General features: G+C 38.1%; 1 protein-coding gene across 3 annotated transcripts in view; it reads right to left on the bottom strand.

The window, feature by feature from the left end:
* PLCB1 (phospholipase C beta 1) overlaps window positions 1-18,821 on the bottom strand; it is a 702,259-nt gene that overhangs the window by 670,801 nt on the left and 12,637 nt on the right. For all 3 annotated transcript variants that reach the window (XM_043602867.1, XM_043602869.1, XM_043602868.1), the window contains exon 2: window positions 13,711-13,788. In XM_043602867.1, coding sequence (XP_043458802.1) covers window positions 13,711-13,788 — 78 coding nt within the window. The remainder of the gene's footprint in view (window positions 1-13,710; window positions 13,789-18,821) is intronic.

Below are 18,821 nucleotides of genomic sequence, written 5' to 3'. Positions count from 1 at the left end.
GGTGACAATGGAATTATCCCAATATCTGTATTCATGAGAAGAAAATAACAAATTTGGGTCCATGTAACATCCTTGCAGCACACGATCTAACAAAAGAGAAAAGTTCTTTCCCTAAAAGTCCAAGGAAACTTTCCCTTACTTTGGACTGGTTCTAAACAGACTATTCTGGAGCCAATCTCTATGCAGTGACCTCCATAGAACCTTCTGTAATGATGGAAACGTTCTCTAACTGCACCTGTTCGCAGGTAGCCACTGAGCACTCCAAAATATGGGTAGTGATTGAGAAACTGCTTTTTTATTCTATTTTAATTAATTAAAATTGAAATGTAAAAAGCAACATGTGTCTAGAGGCTCCTGTGTTAGACAGCACAGTTCTACAGTGAGGAAAGGGTGGGTTACACTGACTGGCTAAACTAGTCAGTGCCCACTGCCTTAAATTGGGGGTGAAGTTAATCCCATTCATTCCACAAAGGTAAGTCATTCTGCCTGGTGTCCCAGAGCCCACCATTTTTATTTCCCAGAGATTAATGGCCCAATTCAATGTGAAATCCTTTGCCGAGGAGTCATCTTTATAAATCTTACCTAGGACAATGCCACGTGAAAGTCACTTTGGAATAATAGCCTTTTAAAGCTGAGAGTGACCTCAGGGCTTACACACTTTAGATCCATATTTCACAGAGAAGAAATGGGCTTGAAGCATCAATTGCTTTGATTATGGCGGTTATGAGAGGGCCTGAATGTGCTGACCTTCAGCCATTTTTTTCACTGTAAAATCTAGTCCTTACGCTACAGCACTCCAAAAGGCCCACTGTGACAGAATTAACTTCATTCTACATGAAGCTTCATAATCATTGGTGTATTGAAGCTTCCAGGAAAGATTGTTACCACATAGGTCTTATATTTTACACTCAAAAGTCTGAAGGAGCCTAAGAGGTAATATAAATAAGGTGGGCCAGCCAGTTGTGACTGTGGCTGAGTGGACACCACCACACGTTGTGTCTAAAGCAGGCAGCCACCACCCACTCCAGCCAAATGTGGCCATCGGGGTGGGTCGGCCAGTATTGCCATACCTTCAGATGAGAAATCCAGATTTGTGTATGCACTCCCCAGATTTTTTTAAATGCTGGCCTCTCACAGGGATCCTGGGTGGCTCAGTTGGTTAAGTGTCTGACTTCAGCTCAGGACACAATCTTGCGATTCATGAGTTCAAGCCCCACATCAGGCTCTGTGCTGACAGCTTGGAGCCTGGAGCCTGCTCAAGATTCTGTGCCTCCCTCTCTCTCCAGCCTTCCCCCGCGTTCTCTCTCTCTCTCTCTCTCTCTCTCTAAAAAATAAATAAACATTAAAAAAAAATAAAATAAATTGGGGTGCCTGGGTGGCTCAGTCGGGTGAGCGTCTGACTTTGGTTCAGGTCATAATCTCGCGGTCCGTGAGTTCGAGCCCTGCGTCAGGCTCTGGGCTGACAGCTCAGAGCCTGGAGCCTGCTTCGGATTCTGTGTCTCCCTCTCTCTCTACCCCTCCCCTGCTCATGCTCTCTCTCTCTCTCTCTCTGTCAAAAATAAATACACATTAAAAAAATTTTTTAAATAAATAAAATAAAACAAAATAAAATAAAATATGGTGGCCTCTCATGTTTTACATTTTTAATGATTTATGCAGGCTAAACAAGATCTGTGAATGGGTTTAACTTCCAGTGTGTACCCTGTGATAGAAATTTATGAAGTCTGACCTGCTGAAAATGCAAGCCTTCAGAGTAGTTGCTGCTGGAGTTGTCCATGTGCTCCCATGAATGCCAGCTGACAGCTTCCAACTACAGCTATGTCTGAGGGCTTTCTTGAAGCCTGGGGCCCACTGCTGTAAAGCCCCCTTGGCCATGGAGAAGGGCTGGTGGAAACTTTAAGGCCCTAAGAGCCCAGGGGAGAGCTGCCTTCAGTCACTGACAGTTGAGAATTGGTGGGTAAATCCCACAGCTCCCAGGCCCCTCAACTGGGACAATTCCGAGGTGTGCTCTGCGCTGTCTCCCAGAATTCCTCAGTGGTATGGAGCTTCAGATGCCCAGAGTGTAAAGTGGCATCTACTCTGGTATTCAGATAATTCAATATTCACAATACGGTGCCGAAACTGCTGCCCTCTTGCATAATGATGCCATGCTATAGGAACAAATGTTCGTCTAAAAATAGAATCCATTATGTATACCAGCAGAGTCGTTAGTTTCTTAGCATAGCAACTAGTTCTGCCCCATAAAACTTTTCATGGAGGCATTCTCTTCAAACAGGTGCAGTTGGCCGTGCCGCAATTCAATTTCCAGAATGCGGAGCCTACGTCAGCGCGGGGGGGGGGGGGGGGGGGGGGGGTGGTTTTGCATGCACCAAAGAGAAATCTCATGCGAAATCATTCTCATGCCAATCCATGTTCCTCATAGAAGACAGAACTGAAAGCCAAAAATTCTATTGGGAGACACATGAATTTTACCACTCTCAAATGTATTATGTAGGGGTGATTAAATCACAAGCTTCCTGTCACACCTGCATAGGATCTGGTTCTCTGGTTTCCCTGGTGGGCTTATGTGTCAATAAAGGAAGAGCCCTCCAAATTAATAAGAAATGACACGATGTTATAATTTAACAAGGTGATATCTGTTTTTGTATCGGTAATATAAATTTAAGTTATAAAATGACATAATTACATAAAATAATTTTTACAACCACATTTGCTTATTCAAGAGGGCAGAGAATTTAATTAAATATTGAATTCCAACAGCCACTTGGTCTAACAGAGGATCTAGAAAAACAAAAACATAAAGGTTAATAAACAGGGCTTCATTGCTGAGGACAGGTTTGGTAAGGATAAGACAAATAGCTCATACCTGGAACATTCAGAGAATGTAAAATGAAATGAATTTTAATCAACTGAATATAAAAAAAATATCTATTTTGATTCAATCTTGGATACTGAGATTCTAAAAAATGTTAGTAATTTCCTGGCTTCCTAAGTACAGTATAGGGAATATTGTTCAATCATAGACAAATAATTCAAAATCTTGTAGGGCCTCTGGGTGCTCAGCTGAATATTACTTCTGACAAAAATTAGGCCATGGACAGGAAAGGTAGAGTGAACGCAGCCTCTCAGGAAGTTTACTGACTTAATTTGTGATGTCAACTTGCTTTCTATCAGTGTTCACCTTGGCTGCACATTAGAATCAGATGACCACACCCCAGAGCAATTAAATCAGAGTCTCTGGGGAGGGGTCCAGGAACCAGCATTTTTGAAGCTCTCTGCATGATTTCAATGTGCAGTCCAAGTTGAGAGTCACTTCATACAGGCTGCCTCTTCTCACGAATGTAAGAAGCCTACTGAGGTTTCTTTTTAAGCACATTTTCCCAGAAAAATTAACCTTATACATTAAACAGATTCTTTAAAAAGCCAAGACATACAGCCCAACTACCTGGGTTCTAATCCTGCCTCTGCTAGTAACCAACTGCATGACCAGGGGTCATCATTGAAACTTTGTGTGTGCATGTCAAGGTCAATACCTATAAATGGGGCTAATAATAGCACTATCCTCAGAGGCTTTTGGAAAAGATTAAATGAGTGCATTTGCGTGCATGTGCGTGCGTGTGCGTGTGTGTGTGTGTGTGTGTGTGTTAGCACAGTGGCATGTGGAAGACATTCCTTATGTGTTTGCTGTTATTGGTGATGATGGTAGCCATGATAATAACAACAAGAATTCAAAGGTGTGTGCAAATTGAATTAGCGCATATTTTAAAAAATGTATTTATACAGAGAACAAACTGAGGGTGTATGGGGGTATGGGGGAGAAGGGAAAATGGGTGATGGGCATTGAGGAGGGAACTTGGGATGAGCACTGGGTGTTCCATGTAAATGATGAACCATGGGAATCTACCCCAAAAACCAAGAGCACACTTTACACACTGTATGTTAGCCAATTTGACAATAAATTATATTTAAAAATTAATTAATTAATTAATTAATTAAAATTTTAAAAATGTATTTATAATATTTTAACACCAACTTCGTAATAAATTGATTGTTCAATGTTGGTTTGTGTTTTCGTCTTTTTAAATAAGTTAAATAAAATAAACGATGATAAAATGGGAAAAAATGGGAAATAACTAATCATATTCTTTAGTCTATTTTAAGTGTTTAAGTGATTCAAACTACCCATCTAAATTTATTTTACCAAAAGGGAGAGAGAAAAAAATTGTCTTTCTGATTAAATATCGAAAAGGCTTGATGAGGACCCCATCTGTAGGATCAAACCATCTTGGATTGACAAGCAAATAAACCAGAAAACCACCAAAAACGCTCATTCTATCTAAAACACCCATGAAGCGCCTGGGTGGCTCAGTCGGTTGAAGAGCCGACTTCAGCTGAGGTCATGATCTCGCAGTCTGTGAGCTCGAGCCCTGCATCAGGCTCTGTGCTGACCACTCAGAGCCTGGAGTCTGCTTCCGATTCTGTGTCTCCCTCTCTCTCTGCCCTTCCCCTGCCTGCTTGCTCTCTGTTTGTGTCTCTCTCTCAAAAACAATAAACATTAAAAAAAATTTTTTAATAAAAATAAAACGAAAATGCTGGTAATTCAAGCAAAGGAGCAAGACAAGGATCTGGGAATTCTATCCATAACAAAAGCAAATGGGATTTTTTATATAACAGAAAATAAAATTATGAACAATGTACCAAATGTATTTCCTCCACCCAATCCTCCAATCCAGTGTCTCAAACTAATTTTGGTATCATACAATACAAATATCCCATTTTATAATAGCTTCATAGCATGGAAAGCATCCAATTTAATTTTTCCTTACAAGACTGGGAAGAGCTAAATATAAGCAACTCATAAAACTGAGGCAAAATTTTTAATTAAATTATATTAAGAGTAAAGTGTTTTGAATTAAGGCCAGAGTGTTTCATATTTCTAAACTCCGATCACAGTGTAGTCAAAAGAGCATCGCTGTCGTTATTGGTATGATGAAGTGGAGTGAAGGTGACTTGAAAATCATGTCAATGCACTTACACCCTACAAATAATCCCAAAGAAACTGCAATGACGCTGTTTCATAACCAGCCTGATTTTAAAAGACATCTTGAAGAGGTTACATTTCAGTTAGAAATCTTACTGAAAATCTATGAATCACAACCTCCAAGAAGAATTTGTGAGAGATTCCATCATAATAACATTTCTTCTTACGTTGCATCTACATAGCCTAGGCAATCATAGTATTTGGTTATTCTACACTAGCTGGAGTTACTGAGGAAAAACCTTTGGGCTCAAGGCAGTAGCAAGAAGGTAGTGTTGAGAATACATGGAGCTTAATCTGAAAGTGGATTTGATGAGGGGAGATTCGTTCCTCAGCAATCAGACAGACCAATGAGTAAATTACACTTGAAAACACTACAAGTTTAATCTCTAAGGATCTGATCAGTATAGAGGAGGAGAAGCTGCTTGATGTCAATATAACTGTGATAATCCAAAAGTGATTTATATTAGGAAAAAAGACACAGACAGCCATGGTGGAGTCCAATTCTTCTTGTGAATAATACCTTTTTCTCTTATCCAAGACTTTAAATCATCTTAAAGCTTATTCCATGAGATGCTTTAGATTCCCGCGGGCCCGAGAAACTTTCATCTATGATGGAGTATTTATTAGTGAATTATCCTCAGAGGAAAATTATTCTAAACAATAAATCCCTTCTTTTGCCTTCCATGGCTCTGTTCCCAAAACATTATGAAATACATAAATAAACATCTTGTGTGCCCAAACAGACCTAAGCTTCAGTGCTTCAGATCAAAAGACCACAGCTGAGTCTAAACAGAAAACAAGTCACTAACACCTTGAAGACGAAAAAAATATATATTTAAAAATATACATAAATAGATGGTCAACTGGCTTTTGAAACAGCACATTTATGGTCCTTAACAATTAGTTAGAGACTAATTGCTTAGTCAGAGACTAGTTGTTTATTATATACCAATAATAAAAAGCCACCACAAATGACCTTGAGGGTGTTATGCTAAGTGAAATAAGCCATGGAAAGACAAATAATGCATGGTATCATTTATACACAGTACCTTAAAAAAAAAAAAAGTCAAACTCTAAACTCCTAAAAACACTACAAAAGTGGATGCCAGGACTGGGCGTGGTGGGGCGTGGAATAGGAAGAGTTTGGTGAAAGGGTACAAGCTTTCAGCTAGAAGATCAATAAGGTCTGAGGATATAACATAAAACATGTGACTATAGTTGAAGATGCTGTAGTATATAACTGAAACTTGCCAACAAAGTAGAACTTAAACATTTTCACACAAACAGAAAAATAAATAAATCTGTGAGGTGATGGATGTGTTAATTAACTCCATGGGGGTTCTTTTCACAATGTCTACAGATACCAAATCCCCAAGATGTACACTTCAAATATCTTACAATTTTATTTGTCAGTAAATTATTGACTAATAACTCTACCTCAATAAAGCCGAAATATTTAAAACTAAAATGAAATTTTAAAAATTAAATTAAAAAAAGACCCCACAAAGGATCTAAAGTTTACAACATGCTAGGCATTGTGTCAGGCACTTCACATACCAAGTTTAACAACAGTCCTAAGGAAGTTATACTTCATCTTACAGCTGAAGAAATCGAGGCTTAGCTTGAGAAGAAATTCACCTGAGGTCACTCTTAATACAAGGTAAAGCAAGAGCTCGAACCCACATCTATCTGACTTTACAGATGATTTCTTTAACTGGCTTCCAGCCTCCCAAATTAGGGTTGTTTTAAGAAAACTGCTTGGCTTAAAACAAAAGTATTCTTCTAATAGTTTCAGTGCCTCTTATGAAGAAATCTTTTTAATGCCCTTAATTAGGGGGCATCTATATTAAGATATCAAGCATTAAGCATCTATATTAAGCAGTTCCTAGAGACAGATTCTAGTAAAATTAGCTTATTTTAGAGGTGGTTCCAGGACAAATCAGGAATGAGGAATTGAGAGAGGAAGGGAAGGAAGGCCATAAATGATGTATTTGCATGCCAGTTACTGCTGTGGATGGTGGCTTAATCCCACCAAAGAATTCTGGGGGAAAAAACATAAAGCTTGCACCTTTGCCTTATCCCACCCAAGAGCTGAAGGAACCGTGGTATTTGTCTATCAAACTCCTTTGCTTGGGGTTGTTGTTAATTCTCAGCAACTTCCAAGCAGCATCATGGGTAACAAAGTGAGCACTAGAGATCAGAAAAAGCAAAAGAATACAAGCGCTGGCCCCTAGGGTCCAATATGTGGCTTCTGGAGTCATAAGGATGTGGGTATAGACTTCATGCCACATCTACTCTATGAATCTCTTCAATAATGGGAATCGAATTCAGAAAAGTGAAGGAAAAGATTCAGTCCCTAGATGCTGCTGGTTAGTTAGTTGGCGATGACTGGTGTACTGCTCCAGGCCAAAGAATGTTGCCAGCCCTCAGAAAGCAATCCTCACATGCATCGTGCTGTTTTCTAAGTAATTTCAGTTATTGTTTCAGGCTTAGGGGAAAATTACCAAATAAAAATGAATGGAACTCATCTTTTTTAATTTATAACCTCATCATTATGCTCAATAGACTGCTGAGTATCCTACCTCATTTACCATACACGAGAAAGGTCAACATTGATGCTTCTGGAACACACTAGAGAAGTATGTCCCAAAGAAGAAGCACCATTGCTAAATGATTAATGAAACAAGTGGTGCCTGGGGATTTTTTGTGGAAGCCAGACTAAGTTTTTAATAGGATATTCCTAGAGTTTCCTATGGAGGTCTATGGTTCATCATTTATAATATTTGTGAACTCTGGACTCTCATGCTGAAAAAAATGTCATTGAGGCTTGTGTAAATATTTAATTTCTGAACTTTGCTTTTGAACTCTGTATAGCAATATAAGATTACCGTAAGAGAATGCAGTCTATACTTGCCATTAAAAGAAACTTAATTATTTCTCTGTACAAGGATTCCAAATGGCGTCTCATGCAAAATCACAGATCAGAAGAAAATGGCAGATGGAACAGATGGTAGAGCCAATCGCTCCTGTCTCAGGTCCCTCAAAAGGACTCAACATGCAGATGTTAATTTACATCTATGAACTAGGGTCATGGGTAAACAAACGGGGTTGCACTTATTAAATAAGAAAGTACGAAAGGCAGAAGATAAATGGAACAAAAATAAAGTGGGAAATAACATCTCAGAAGCCCACAGGCATTAAAACATAGGAACAGATCTATGGGCCATCTAACCAGGTGGTGGAGGTGTCCGTCAGTAGCAGGAGCACAATGGGAATATCATCTCAGGTCAACCTGACACCTCAGCTCCCTCCTCCCGCAGCCTCCACACCCTGAACTACAAAAATCCCACAGAAAAAAGGGTGCCATCATAGCTGGCACCAACCAGAAAGCACAGGGAACCACCAACACGTAAGGCACCCATTGAAAGAAATTAAATTTAGGGGCACCCAAGTGGCTCAGTCTGTTAAGCATCTGACTTCAGCTTAGATCATGATCTCACAGTTTGTGAGTTTGAGCCCCGTGTTGAGCTCTGTGCTGACAGCTCAGAGCCTGGAGCCTGCTTTGATTCTGTGTCTCCCTTTCTCTCTGCCCCTCCCCTCTTCATGCTCTCTCCCTCTCTCTCTCTCAAAAATAAATATTTTTAAAAAATAAAGAAATTAAATTTAGAGTCCCACCTCACACTAGTCCTCAAAACACATGACATGACTACTATGGTCTGAAAGTTTGCGTCCTCCCCACCCCCTCCCCCAAATCTATACTTGGAACACCTACTGTCCAAAGACAAGATTAGGAGGTGAGGTCTTTTGGAGGTGCTTAAGTCTTGAGAGCAGAGTCCTTGTGGATGTGATTAGTGTATAAAAGAGGCTCCAGAGACCTCCCCAGCCCCTTCCTCTCATGAGGATACAAAGAAAAGGCTCCAACCCGGAAGAGGGCTCTAACCTTGGACTCCAGCCTCCAGAACTGTAAGAAATAAATATCTGTTGTTCATAAGATACCAAGTCTACGGTATTTTGTTATAGCAGCTTGAAGAGACTAAGATCGGAAACTTAAATTAATAATAATGATGGCCATAACGATGAGGAATAAGAAAGTCCTTAAGTAAAGCAAAAAGAAAAAAAAAAGGAATGAAATGTGAACACATCAAAATTGAAAATGGGAAAGTCATCTTTTGCCATGCATAAGTTAGAAATTAAGAAATTCAAAGACAAACCACAAACAGGAAGAAAGTATTTGCAACATCTATAACAGCTAAAGATTACCATCTAGAGTACATAGAGCACCCTCAACAAGGAATATAAGCAAGGGACACAAGATTCATGTAAGAGAAAACAGGAACAGTCCATAAAGGCATAAAAATAGACACATCTTACCATCAAGGCAGACACTGGCAAATCAAAACAGAGATAAAACAGCTGCATCAATACATGCAAATATACATAAATGCAAAAATAAAAGGTTTCTTAATAATGTTGGTGAGGCCTGAAGAAACAGTTCCTCTCACACACCACTGATAGGGCTATAAAATGATGCAACTATTAACTAAAATTTAGGATATCTGTAGCCTTCAATCAGCAATTGTAGTTCTGAAAATTTACCTCAGGGAACCCCTGACCCATCTACCCAGAGAGGGCTATGCAGGCTGACTATTACCCTGTATTACAGGATTGTTCCCTGTAGCCCCAAATTAGAAACAAACACCCACAGTCCACCAGTGAGAAATTATTATTAAATAAAATTTGGTAATCCATTCCATGGGATATGACAGAGAAATTTAAAAGTAAGAGGTAGATCTACATGTACTTACATGAAAAGTTCTCTAAGACAAACTAATAAAGTAAAACACAAGTTGGTGAAACAGTAAAAACGATATGATGGTATTTAGGATACAAACAGATATAAACAAAACAAAATGAACTATTTCCATAGATATGCATGTAAAATTCCTTCAGAGGAGACAGGGAACGCTACCATGCAACTGTTACCAGTGGTTGACCCTGGAGGGTACACTAAGATTGGGTCAAAGAAGGAGGGGCTAAGGGCATTTACACTACTTTATTCTCTTATGCAAAGAACACATTTGTGTGTTATTCACAAAATTAAAAATAAATAAAATCTGTAACAACAAAAAAGAGAAAGTAGTAGGAGTCCTACATTTAAAATGTGTCTTTTTCCTCCTATTCCTTTTTGATGTAATGTAATTATGTGCTCCTCTCCTCTCTCCCTCCAAGCTCCTGCTTTAGGGATACAAGGAGGAGTCTGCTGGGCTGGACTTCTTGGATCTGAACTAGTAGTAACTAGTTTTATTTTTACACCAACCTTGGCACAGAAGGAGGGCATCGAGTTGCAAGGCAAAGGTCTATTTTGTTTCATCTTCTAGCAGAATAGGTTTGTATTAGCTCTTTAACATTGACTTCTTTTTTCTTCTTTAGCTTTTCCTCCAAAATTGTGATGCAGATACTTCCTGTAGTTACATGGTTTTCATGGCTGATACTTCCTGTGTTGGTTCCTTGTCCCAATCTGGCATAGTTCCAAAGAAAAGTCATAGACTAATGCCAGCAACCCCTTACATACTCCAGCCGTGCAGGAGCCCCTCTCACCCACAATTACAGATAAGCTCATCTTCTTGACCTAACAGACACTGACATAAGAAAAACCACCGTGCTTAGAAGAGTCTTATTCAGAAACATGCTGTTGCTACTTGCAGACAATAAGATGTACAGAGCCAACAGTAAAGAAGAAAGTGATTGAAATAAGTCCAGAGCTGGTACGAAGAATGAACATATATCCCTTAAGATCATGGTCATGTTTATCTGCTTCCCCCAACCTCAAATATTTTTTCAATGTTTCACCAAAGCACATGTTTGCTACCTAAAAATCACTTGCTACTAGCTCCAGTTTTTTAATTCCTAAATCTATCATCTGTGCTGTCTTCTTTGCCACCCGTCATTTCTATGATGAAAAATCAAAGGGGGTGTTAGAGGAAGGGAGCATGTCACTGTCTATGGAGGATGAATTCAGTGGCGCAAAATCAGTGGCTGTGGTCTACAGTAGAATGGATAGTAAGGTACAATGTATAATTTGGGGTGGTATCATGTAGCCACTACAGGAGAGATGACATGGGTAAGACATTGAGTAAAATGTGAGAATTTTCCTCCAGTGCTATAAAAAGAAAGATCTTGTAACAAGAGCTTCTTTCCCAAGAGCTTCTTAAAGCCACTCAGCTCACCTCTGAGCAGACCACGCATCGTTTTGGCACAGGCTCCGTGGACAAAGGAGAATTTAGGTAGGAAGAAGCCCAAAGGGAGAAGAGAGGTTCATTATAACAAATACCAATGCACACTTCCAAACAAATGGAAAACACAGTGTGTAAAATCAATGAATAAACTTACAAGTATTTTCTTTTCTCTGAGACATCTCTGTAATATATGTGATAGATTCACATCACTAAGAGTCACTGTTTAAAAAAAATATTTTGAAGAAAGTGGGCCTCTAAGTAACATCATGATTGCACCTCTCAGCCAGGTACCATCAAATGATCCTATGCAAGAACAGCGACTAAAAGCTTGGCTTCCCACCCCTCATTTGAGAGCACCATCTTCTAGCATACATTTCCTCTAATATATCACTTACACCCGTCCATCTCCTAAGAAGTAGATGTATCACTCCTTCTGGCTCCAAGACCGGGCGTAAAGCCAGAAGAAAATGACAAACTTGGAAGCAATGAAAGTTTAATTTTTTTTTTCTTAAATCCTCTCATCTTTTGTATACTGATATATGATCATTGACTAAAAAATAAACCTCGTAACTCTGATCTATGAAAATGGGATGACTTCGGTATTTAAAAAGTGAAAAATGAAATTTACTATCTTCTTAGGTAGAACTGTAAGATTAATATCCATGAGAGGAATAGTAATAAAGAGATAAAAGGAATTGCTAACATATTATCTGTTTCAATTGGTCATAAACAGCACTACAAGCAAGAGAAAACGGTTGTGGTAAAAATCTGAAATAAATTTTCCCACATCTGAAAATAGGCATAAGTCAAAATCCTGGGTTCTCAGAAAATAGACATGCATCAAAGAACCTTCGGTCCTAAACCCTTTCTCTTTCTTAAGCAAAGAAATATTTATGATTGGTCTTAGAAGGGAGTTTAACTGAGTTGCCATGAATTATTAAAAAACCCCAAAATACCTTCTGTTGCTTTTATAGAAGCTTGATTTACAAGCTGAAAAATCAAACTGACAGTTAAGTCCCTTGTACAAATACCCAACCTTTAAAAATGCCCTAGGCATTATAAATATATCTTTCATGAATATAGCTGCAACAGTTCTAAAAATAGCTTTTAGGAGGAAAAAAAAATTCTTTCAAGCCATTGTTTTATACATAACAGCAGGAAACCAAACAGAATGTCAAACCCAAAGTGATTAACACACCCAGTAATAAACATGAACATTAAGTAGCAAGTCTTACAAATGAAATACATTTTTTTGACATTAGCTTAGAGTCTATGGTTTAGCCCTAGATCTATGGCCAGAGATGATTCCAGGGCACCCATATTCAAAAAGTGATTCGAGGGCTACAGGGCTAAAATTCGCCTTTTAGATGAGTGTAAACAGGCACGTTCAGGACTGGCCCTGGGAGGGAGGTATTACCATCCAGCACCCTGAGAGTTTCCTCCAGGCTCCACCCTGACCCCAAATATGCCATTTCACACAGCCAGTTCCAGACCACTGCTCACAGGTGAAGTCCAGGTTGCCCCAAAGGCAGAAGGAAAGGCCAACAAATTCCAGTAACTTTGGCAATAGTGACCTAACTCAAGGATGTGAAAAGACTAAGAGCCCTTCACAATGTGGTACCTGGTATTTTATTGGTTTAAATATGTATTTAGCACTCTCAATAAAGCTTACCCATCTCTCCAAATAACAGAGCTTATAGGGTCACAACATTCTGTGTTCTGTGACCTCACAGGTTCAAGTCCAGAACCACTGTTTCTTGAAATAATAACTACTTTCTATGAATATTTTTCTGCCCATTAAACCCCAAATAAGTCTTGTGATTTGCAGACATTCTATTTAATAATTCAATATGGAATTATCTCAATTGGCTTCATAATAAATGAGATCCTAAACTCATGAAATGGTAGACAGAAAGCTAAATATGAAAAAAAAAATCTTGAAACACTGAAGGTATAAGCTAAAGGAATCTTATTCTTAATTTTCTAATGTGAATAAATGATCAAGACCAAATTCCTGTGCCAAGGCCAGGCGAACCCTTAATAAGCAGCAAAGGGGAGAAGGAAGAGAAAAGGAAAGCCAAACTTATAATGTGGGTCACAAGTGATTTTCTCAACATTTTTCTTTATTCTTTATGAGTAGAACTGGAGGGGGGATTTAAGTCACTAATACTGGCTAATTTTCTTCTACAACAAATGTAATTCACATTTCCATGTTCTTGTCCTGAAAAAATGGCAATTGTTCTAGGATTCAGCATATCTAATACTTTGGGCTAGAATCCTTGGAAACTCCTAAGACATTTATTTCTAAGTAGAATCTTTAAATAAATTACAAAGGGTCATTCATGAAATGGATATACTTATGGAGGTAACTTAAATACTTTGCAAATCAGCAACAAACTAGAAAATGTAAGAAAGACATATCTCACTTTTTACCTTATTTTGATCTGTCCAGTAAAAGAAAAATCCCTGAGGGTCAGTCCTCAAAATAATTGGAGTGACAATAGTGGAGTCCTAGAAATATAAGAAAAAACACAAATATCAACATATATCATTGTAGGAAGTCCTACCCAGGAGTTACTTAGCAAGTAATAGTTGTTACGAGTTTCTCAAGGGTCATCAATTATTAGTAAAAGTTTCAAAAAACTAGACATGGCATCCTCACTTCACAGCATTATTAATTACATAACTAAGCTTCTTTACTAATAATTAGAATATCTGTGCATTACTTATAAAAGAAAAGCCCAGGTATGCATATATTTATGAAGACAAATTGACATGTTTTCTATTCAAAGCTCTAATTTTCCAAATAATTTTAATATTAAACATCATTACATATTTTATATGATTAAAATTAATTAAAATCCATGCTTGAAGGTAATATTTTAAATTACATTTGTTCTATAAAATTATTTTTTATTGTACTAAAGAGAGTAAACATATTATTTGGGCATTGCTGTTTCCAAGGTAACAATAAATAAGGCCATGGTCTACATTTTCGGAAAGATATACAAAATTGTTGCAAATTTAAATTTCACAAGATGAAATAAAACATCGTAGACAAATAGTCTTCTGGAGTTTAAAGCATGTACATTATAAAGCAAAAACAGCATGCACTGTAATTATAATATTAAACATTTCTAAAATATGTGTTCTTTTCTTTTGGCAATTTTCAGAAAGGCATACCATCTGCACAAGAAAACACATGTCACTGGATATGGATTTTTATACTGAAATACTTGGTTGGGCCTTTGCAGGAATTACATTTTTTAAAGGAGACATAAATTACCTGTTTATTTCAACTATTTCATACACATTATAACTAAAGTATGGCATATCGTCTATCTGATCAAAGATACTTATAATGAAAATTAGAACTTGCAGAAATAATTTTGGAATTGGGGACTGTTTTCCTGATGGGAAGAGTAGATCAATGTTTTTAGTCCACATGGTAAGTCGTATTAGAAAGCTCGGTTCTGAAGGCCATCCCCTTGGGGATGCCTGTCCCCCCTGGGTACCTCATCTTACACAGCTACAACTGAAAAAGAAAACCATAATAATACCTACCTTAGAAGGTGTCTGTGTGAATTAAATAGGAGAATTTGGGTAAAGTACTTGAACCAAATGCTTGCCTCATAAAAACATTTATTGTTATTAACGGATTATGCTTAAAAACTGACTTATTAAAATAGCAAATGAAAGTTTATCATGGCATTCTTTTTTTATTATGGTTTTATTATACCGCTAACATAAAAATTCCTTTTTTTAAGCATAAAGTTCAGTGGCATTAAGTACATTCACACAGCTGCGCAGCCATTACCACCATCCATTTCCAGAACTTTTTAATCTTCCCACATGAAATTCCACAGTCATTAAACACTAACTCCCCATTCCCTCTTCCCCAAGCCCCTGACAATCACTACCTACTTTCTGTCTCTATGAATTTGACCACTCTTGATGCCTCACATAAGCAGAATCATACAATATTTATCATTTTGTGACCGGTTTATTTTGTGACTGGCCTAATGTGTTTAAAGGTTCATCCATGTTGTAGCAGGTGTCAGAATTCCCTTCCTTTGTAAGGCTGACTAATATTCCTTTGTATGTATACATCACATTTTATTCATTCATCCATCTGTCACTGGACACTTGAGTTATTTCCATCTTTCCACTATTGCAAAAAATGCTGCTATGCACAGATTGACAAATATCTGAGTCCCTGCTTTCAACTGTTTCATACCCAGAATGATCATACAATAGTTCTCTGTTTAAGTTTTTCAGGTCCTGCCCTTCTGTTTTATCCTGATAATTTTAAGATTTATTCTTTTTTTTTTAATTTTTTGATGTTTACTTATTTTTCAGAGAGAGAGAGAGAGAGAGAGAGAGAGAGAGAGAGAGACGGAGCGTGAGCGGGGGAGGGGCAGAGAGAGAGGGAGACACAGAATCTGAGCTGTCAGCACAGAGCCTGACACAGGGCTCAAACTCACGAACCCCAAGATGATGACCTGAGCCAAGTTGGACACAACCGACTGAGCCACCCAGGTGCCCCTTTTAAGATTTATTCTTAACATGCAGTTTGAAAAATATCTTTTACAAGGATGATGCTGTGGCACAGAACTTCAGCTGGAACTTCAAATTTTAAAATTACTCCTGAATGTTAAAAAAAAAAAATTGAAAACCAATTTAATAAGATAATAAAAGAACAATTTTTAAAATAGTTTAAGCTTCACCTATGAGATTATATGCATAAATGTTCAGAGCAATATTTTCAATAAATCACAGCAGTATTTTCAGTTCTGTTTCATTACCCATCATCCTCTAGAGTCGGGCAAAATGAAACTTTCTGACAGGCTGCACACAGCACACATCCCCACTTCCGGTGAATCTGGAATTAGCCTGTAGTTTTCATATATCATCCTCAAATCAGTTCCTTTTCTTATCAGGGTGTCTGACAAGAGCATCTGACAAGATTCTAATCGAAACCTTGGTGACAATTCACTGCAAGGGTCGCAGACAATCAAATATTTAAAGTCATCAGGGCAAACCTCAAATTTATATTTTAGAACACTGTACTAGGCTGCCTCATTTGCTTCTGATACTGCTATTTCTAGCTTATTCCTTCTCCTCCTTCAAAATTAAAGCTGCCTTGTTAAATATTTTCTTGACCTCACTCTTCCGGCCATGGTTCCTCTGTTAAATGATCTTTTATCTCGTCTACCTGCTTACTTCCTCCATAATCACCCCTAACATTCCAAGATCAGCTGGAACTTGGCATTCTTGCCATCAAAGGCAGGATTTGACCCAGAAATACATGAATATCCATTTTCAATTCCACCTGCTTTTTTCCCACCTCCCACATAGCTGCAATGTCTATATTCTCCCGTACCAAAGTAGCCACTCAACCCATATCACAAGTATTCTTAATTGTCAGAACATAAGCTCTTGTTTGAAGTTTGAAATGTATGGTCATCTTTCATTTTCAAGGGAACCGCTGATGGACTGTAACTCTTTAAGCATTTTACTGCCAAAAAATGGAGACAACTCTCGGACAGTCTGTTTCTCTCCATCAGCATCCATAAGATATGTATTCCATATAAGATGGTGGTTTTCAAACTTTTGGGTACATCAGATTTACTAAAAGGACTTGTTAAAACACAGACTGCTGGGACCCTCCCTAGAGTTTCTCACTTGATAGATCTGGGCTGGAGTCTGTAAATATGCATTTCTTTTTTTTTTTTTAATTTTTTATGTTTATTTATTTTTGAAGGAGAGAGAGACAGAGTGTGAGTGGGGGAGGGGCAGAGAGAGAGGGAGACACAGAACCTGAAGCAGGCTCCAGCTCTGAGCTGTCAGCACAGAGCCCGACACAGGGCTTGAACTCACAGACCTCGAGATCATGACCTGAGCCAAAGTCAGACGCTTAACCGACTGACCCACCCAGGCACCCCTAAATGTGCATTTCTTACAGGACCTTAGTGCTGCTGCTGCTGCTGCTGCTGGTCTAGGGACCACACTTTGAGACCCACTGACATAGGTCTACAAAGGGTGAGGTTTTGGGTCAGGAACACAATGATGTAAAGGCACCAGTGAGCTTAAAAGGTAGACAAACTTGTGTCTTGTAAGTATATTGTTTCTAACTAAGAATTCAACTTTAACTTGTTTATTTCAAGTTGTAAGTTTCTTTTTTCCCAATAAACATCTGCCTTGAGAAAGACAGCACTGATAAACATACCTGTCTTAAGTTAGTAATAGTGGATAATGCACAGTTAAGTTTCCATTTACTTCTCTTCGTTTGATAGAAACTTACTCGCATCCCTATCTCATCAATATATCAATAGTGAGACTAATATGATATAAGAAGCTACTGCTTTGCAATTTACTTTTTTCATTATTGCCCCATGCAGGAGCCCTTTTAGACATTTATTTTCCTAATTATCCACAATGAAATTTTAATATCACAGATGTCCTATCTATTTATATGCTCTACGTGTATCTATACAAAAATTAAAAAAAGGATAAGATATTTTTGTCCCTCAAGACCATTTTTCATTTTTTGGAGGTGATTTGGCCCCAACTGTGAATGTATGTTCTGTGCCTGCATGTCCAAGATGGACTCATGAGCCACCTGTGGCTACTGAAAACTTAGAATGTGGCTAGTTCAACGGAGATGTGCTGTATAATGTCAAAGACAAGGAATGAAAACAAGAATATAAAATAGCTCATTAATAATTTTTAATATTGATTATATAATGAAAACAATATATTGGGTTAAATAACTATATTGTTAGAATTAATTCTACCTGTTTCCTTTTACTTGTTTTACTATGGCTATTAGAAAACTATAAATTTCCTAAGTGGCTTAAATTATATTTCTACTGGGTAGTGCAGCTCTCAACTTTAAAACTCTAAAAAGGTTTCTTCTTAATAGGGAAACGTTTTTCACAAAGCAAAGCACATTTGGTCAGATAATTCCATTTAGCAAGTTTTGGGTTTTTTCCATGCATGCAGCTACCATCCAGTTTTAACATCTAAGTAGTACAAAATAAATCTAGTTGCTTCTCTAAGTGTCAATTCTTCGAATATCTGAATAAAGCCATTATGTTGCTGCCCTCTGAGGCCATATATTTTGCTAGGTTCAGGTATATTGTGGGCTGAATTGTGCCACCCACAAAAAATGTATATATTGAAGTCCCAACCCCCGTACCTGAAAATAACTGTCACTTTATTTGGAGACAGTCTGTACAGAGGCGATTACATTAAAAGGCAGTCACAAGGGTGGGCCCTAATCCAATAAGGCTGGTACCCTTATAGAAAGAGGAAATTTGGACACAGACACGTACAGAGAGAAGATGATGTAGAGACCCTGGGAGAAGACAGCCATCCACCATCCAGAACAGAGGACTGAACAGATACTTCCCACATGGCCCTCAAGGAAGGAACCAGTTCTGCACCCTGATCTCAGATTTGTAGCCTCCAAAATTGTGAAAATATACATTTCTGTTGTTTAAGCCCCCCCCCCCCCCAGTCTGTTGTACTTTGTTACAGGA

This window comes from Prionailurus bengalensis, chromosome A3, assembly GCF_016509475.1.
Source record: "Prionailurus bengalensis isolate Pbe53 chromosome A3, Fcat_Pben_1.1_paternal_pri, whole genome shotgun sequence".
Lineage (NCBI taxonomy): Eukaryota > Metazoa > Chordata > Mammalia > Carnivora > Felidae > Prionailurus > Prionailurus bengalensis.
The sequence above is the reverse complement of the archived record's forward strand: the minus strand, read 5'-3'. Positions and strand labels throughout refer to the sequence as shown.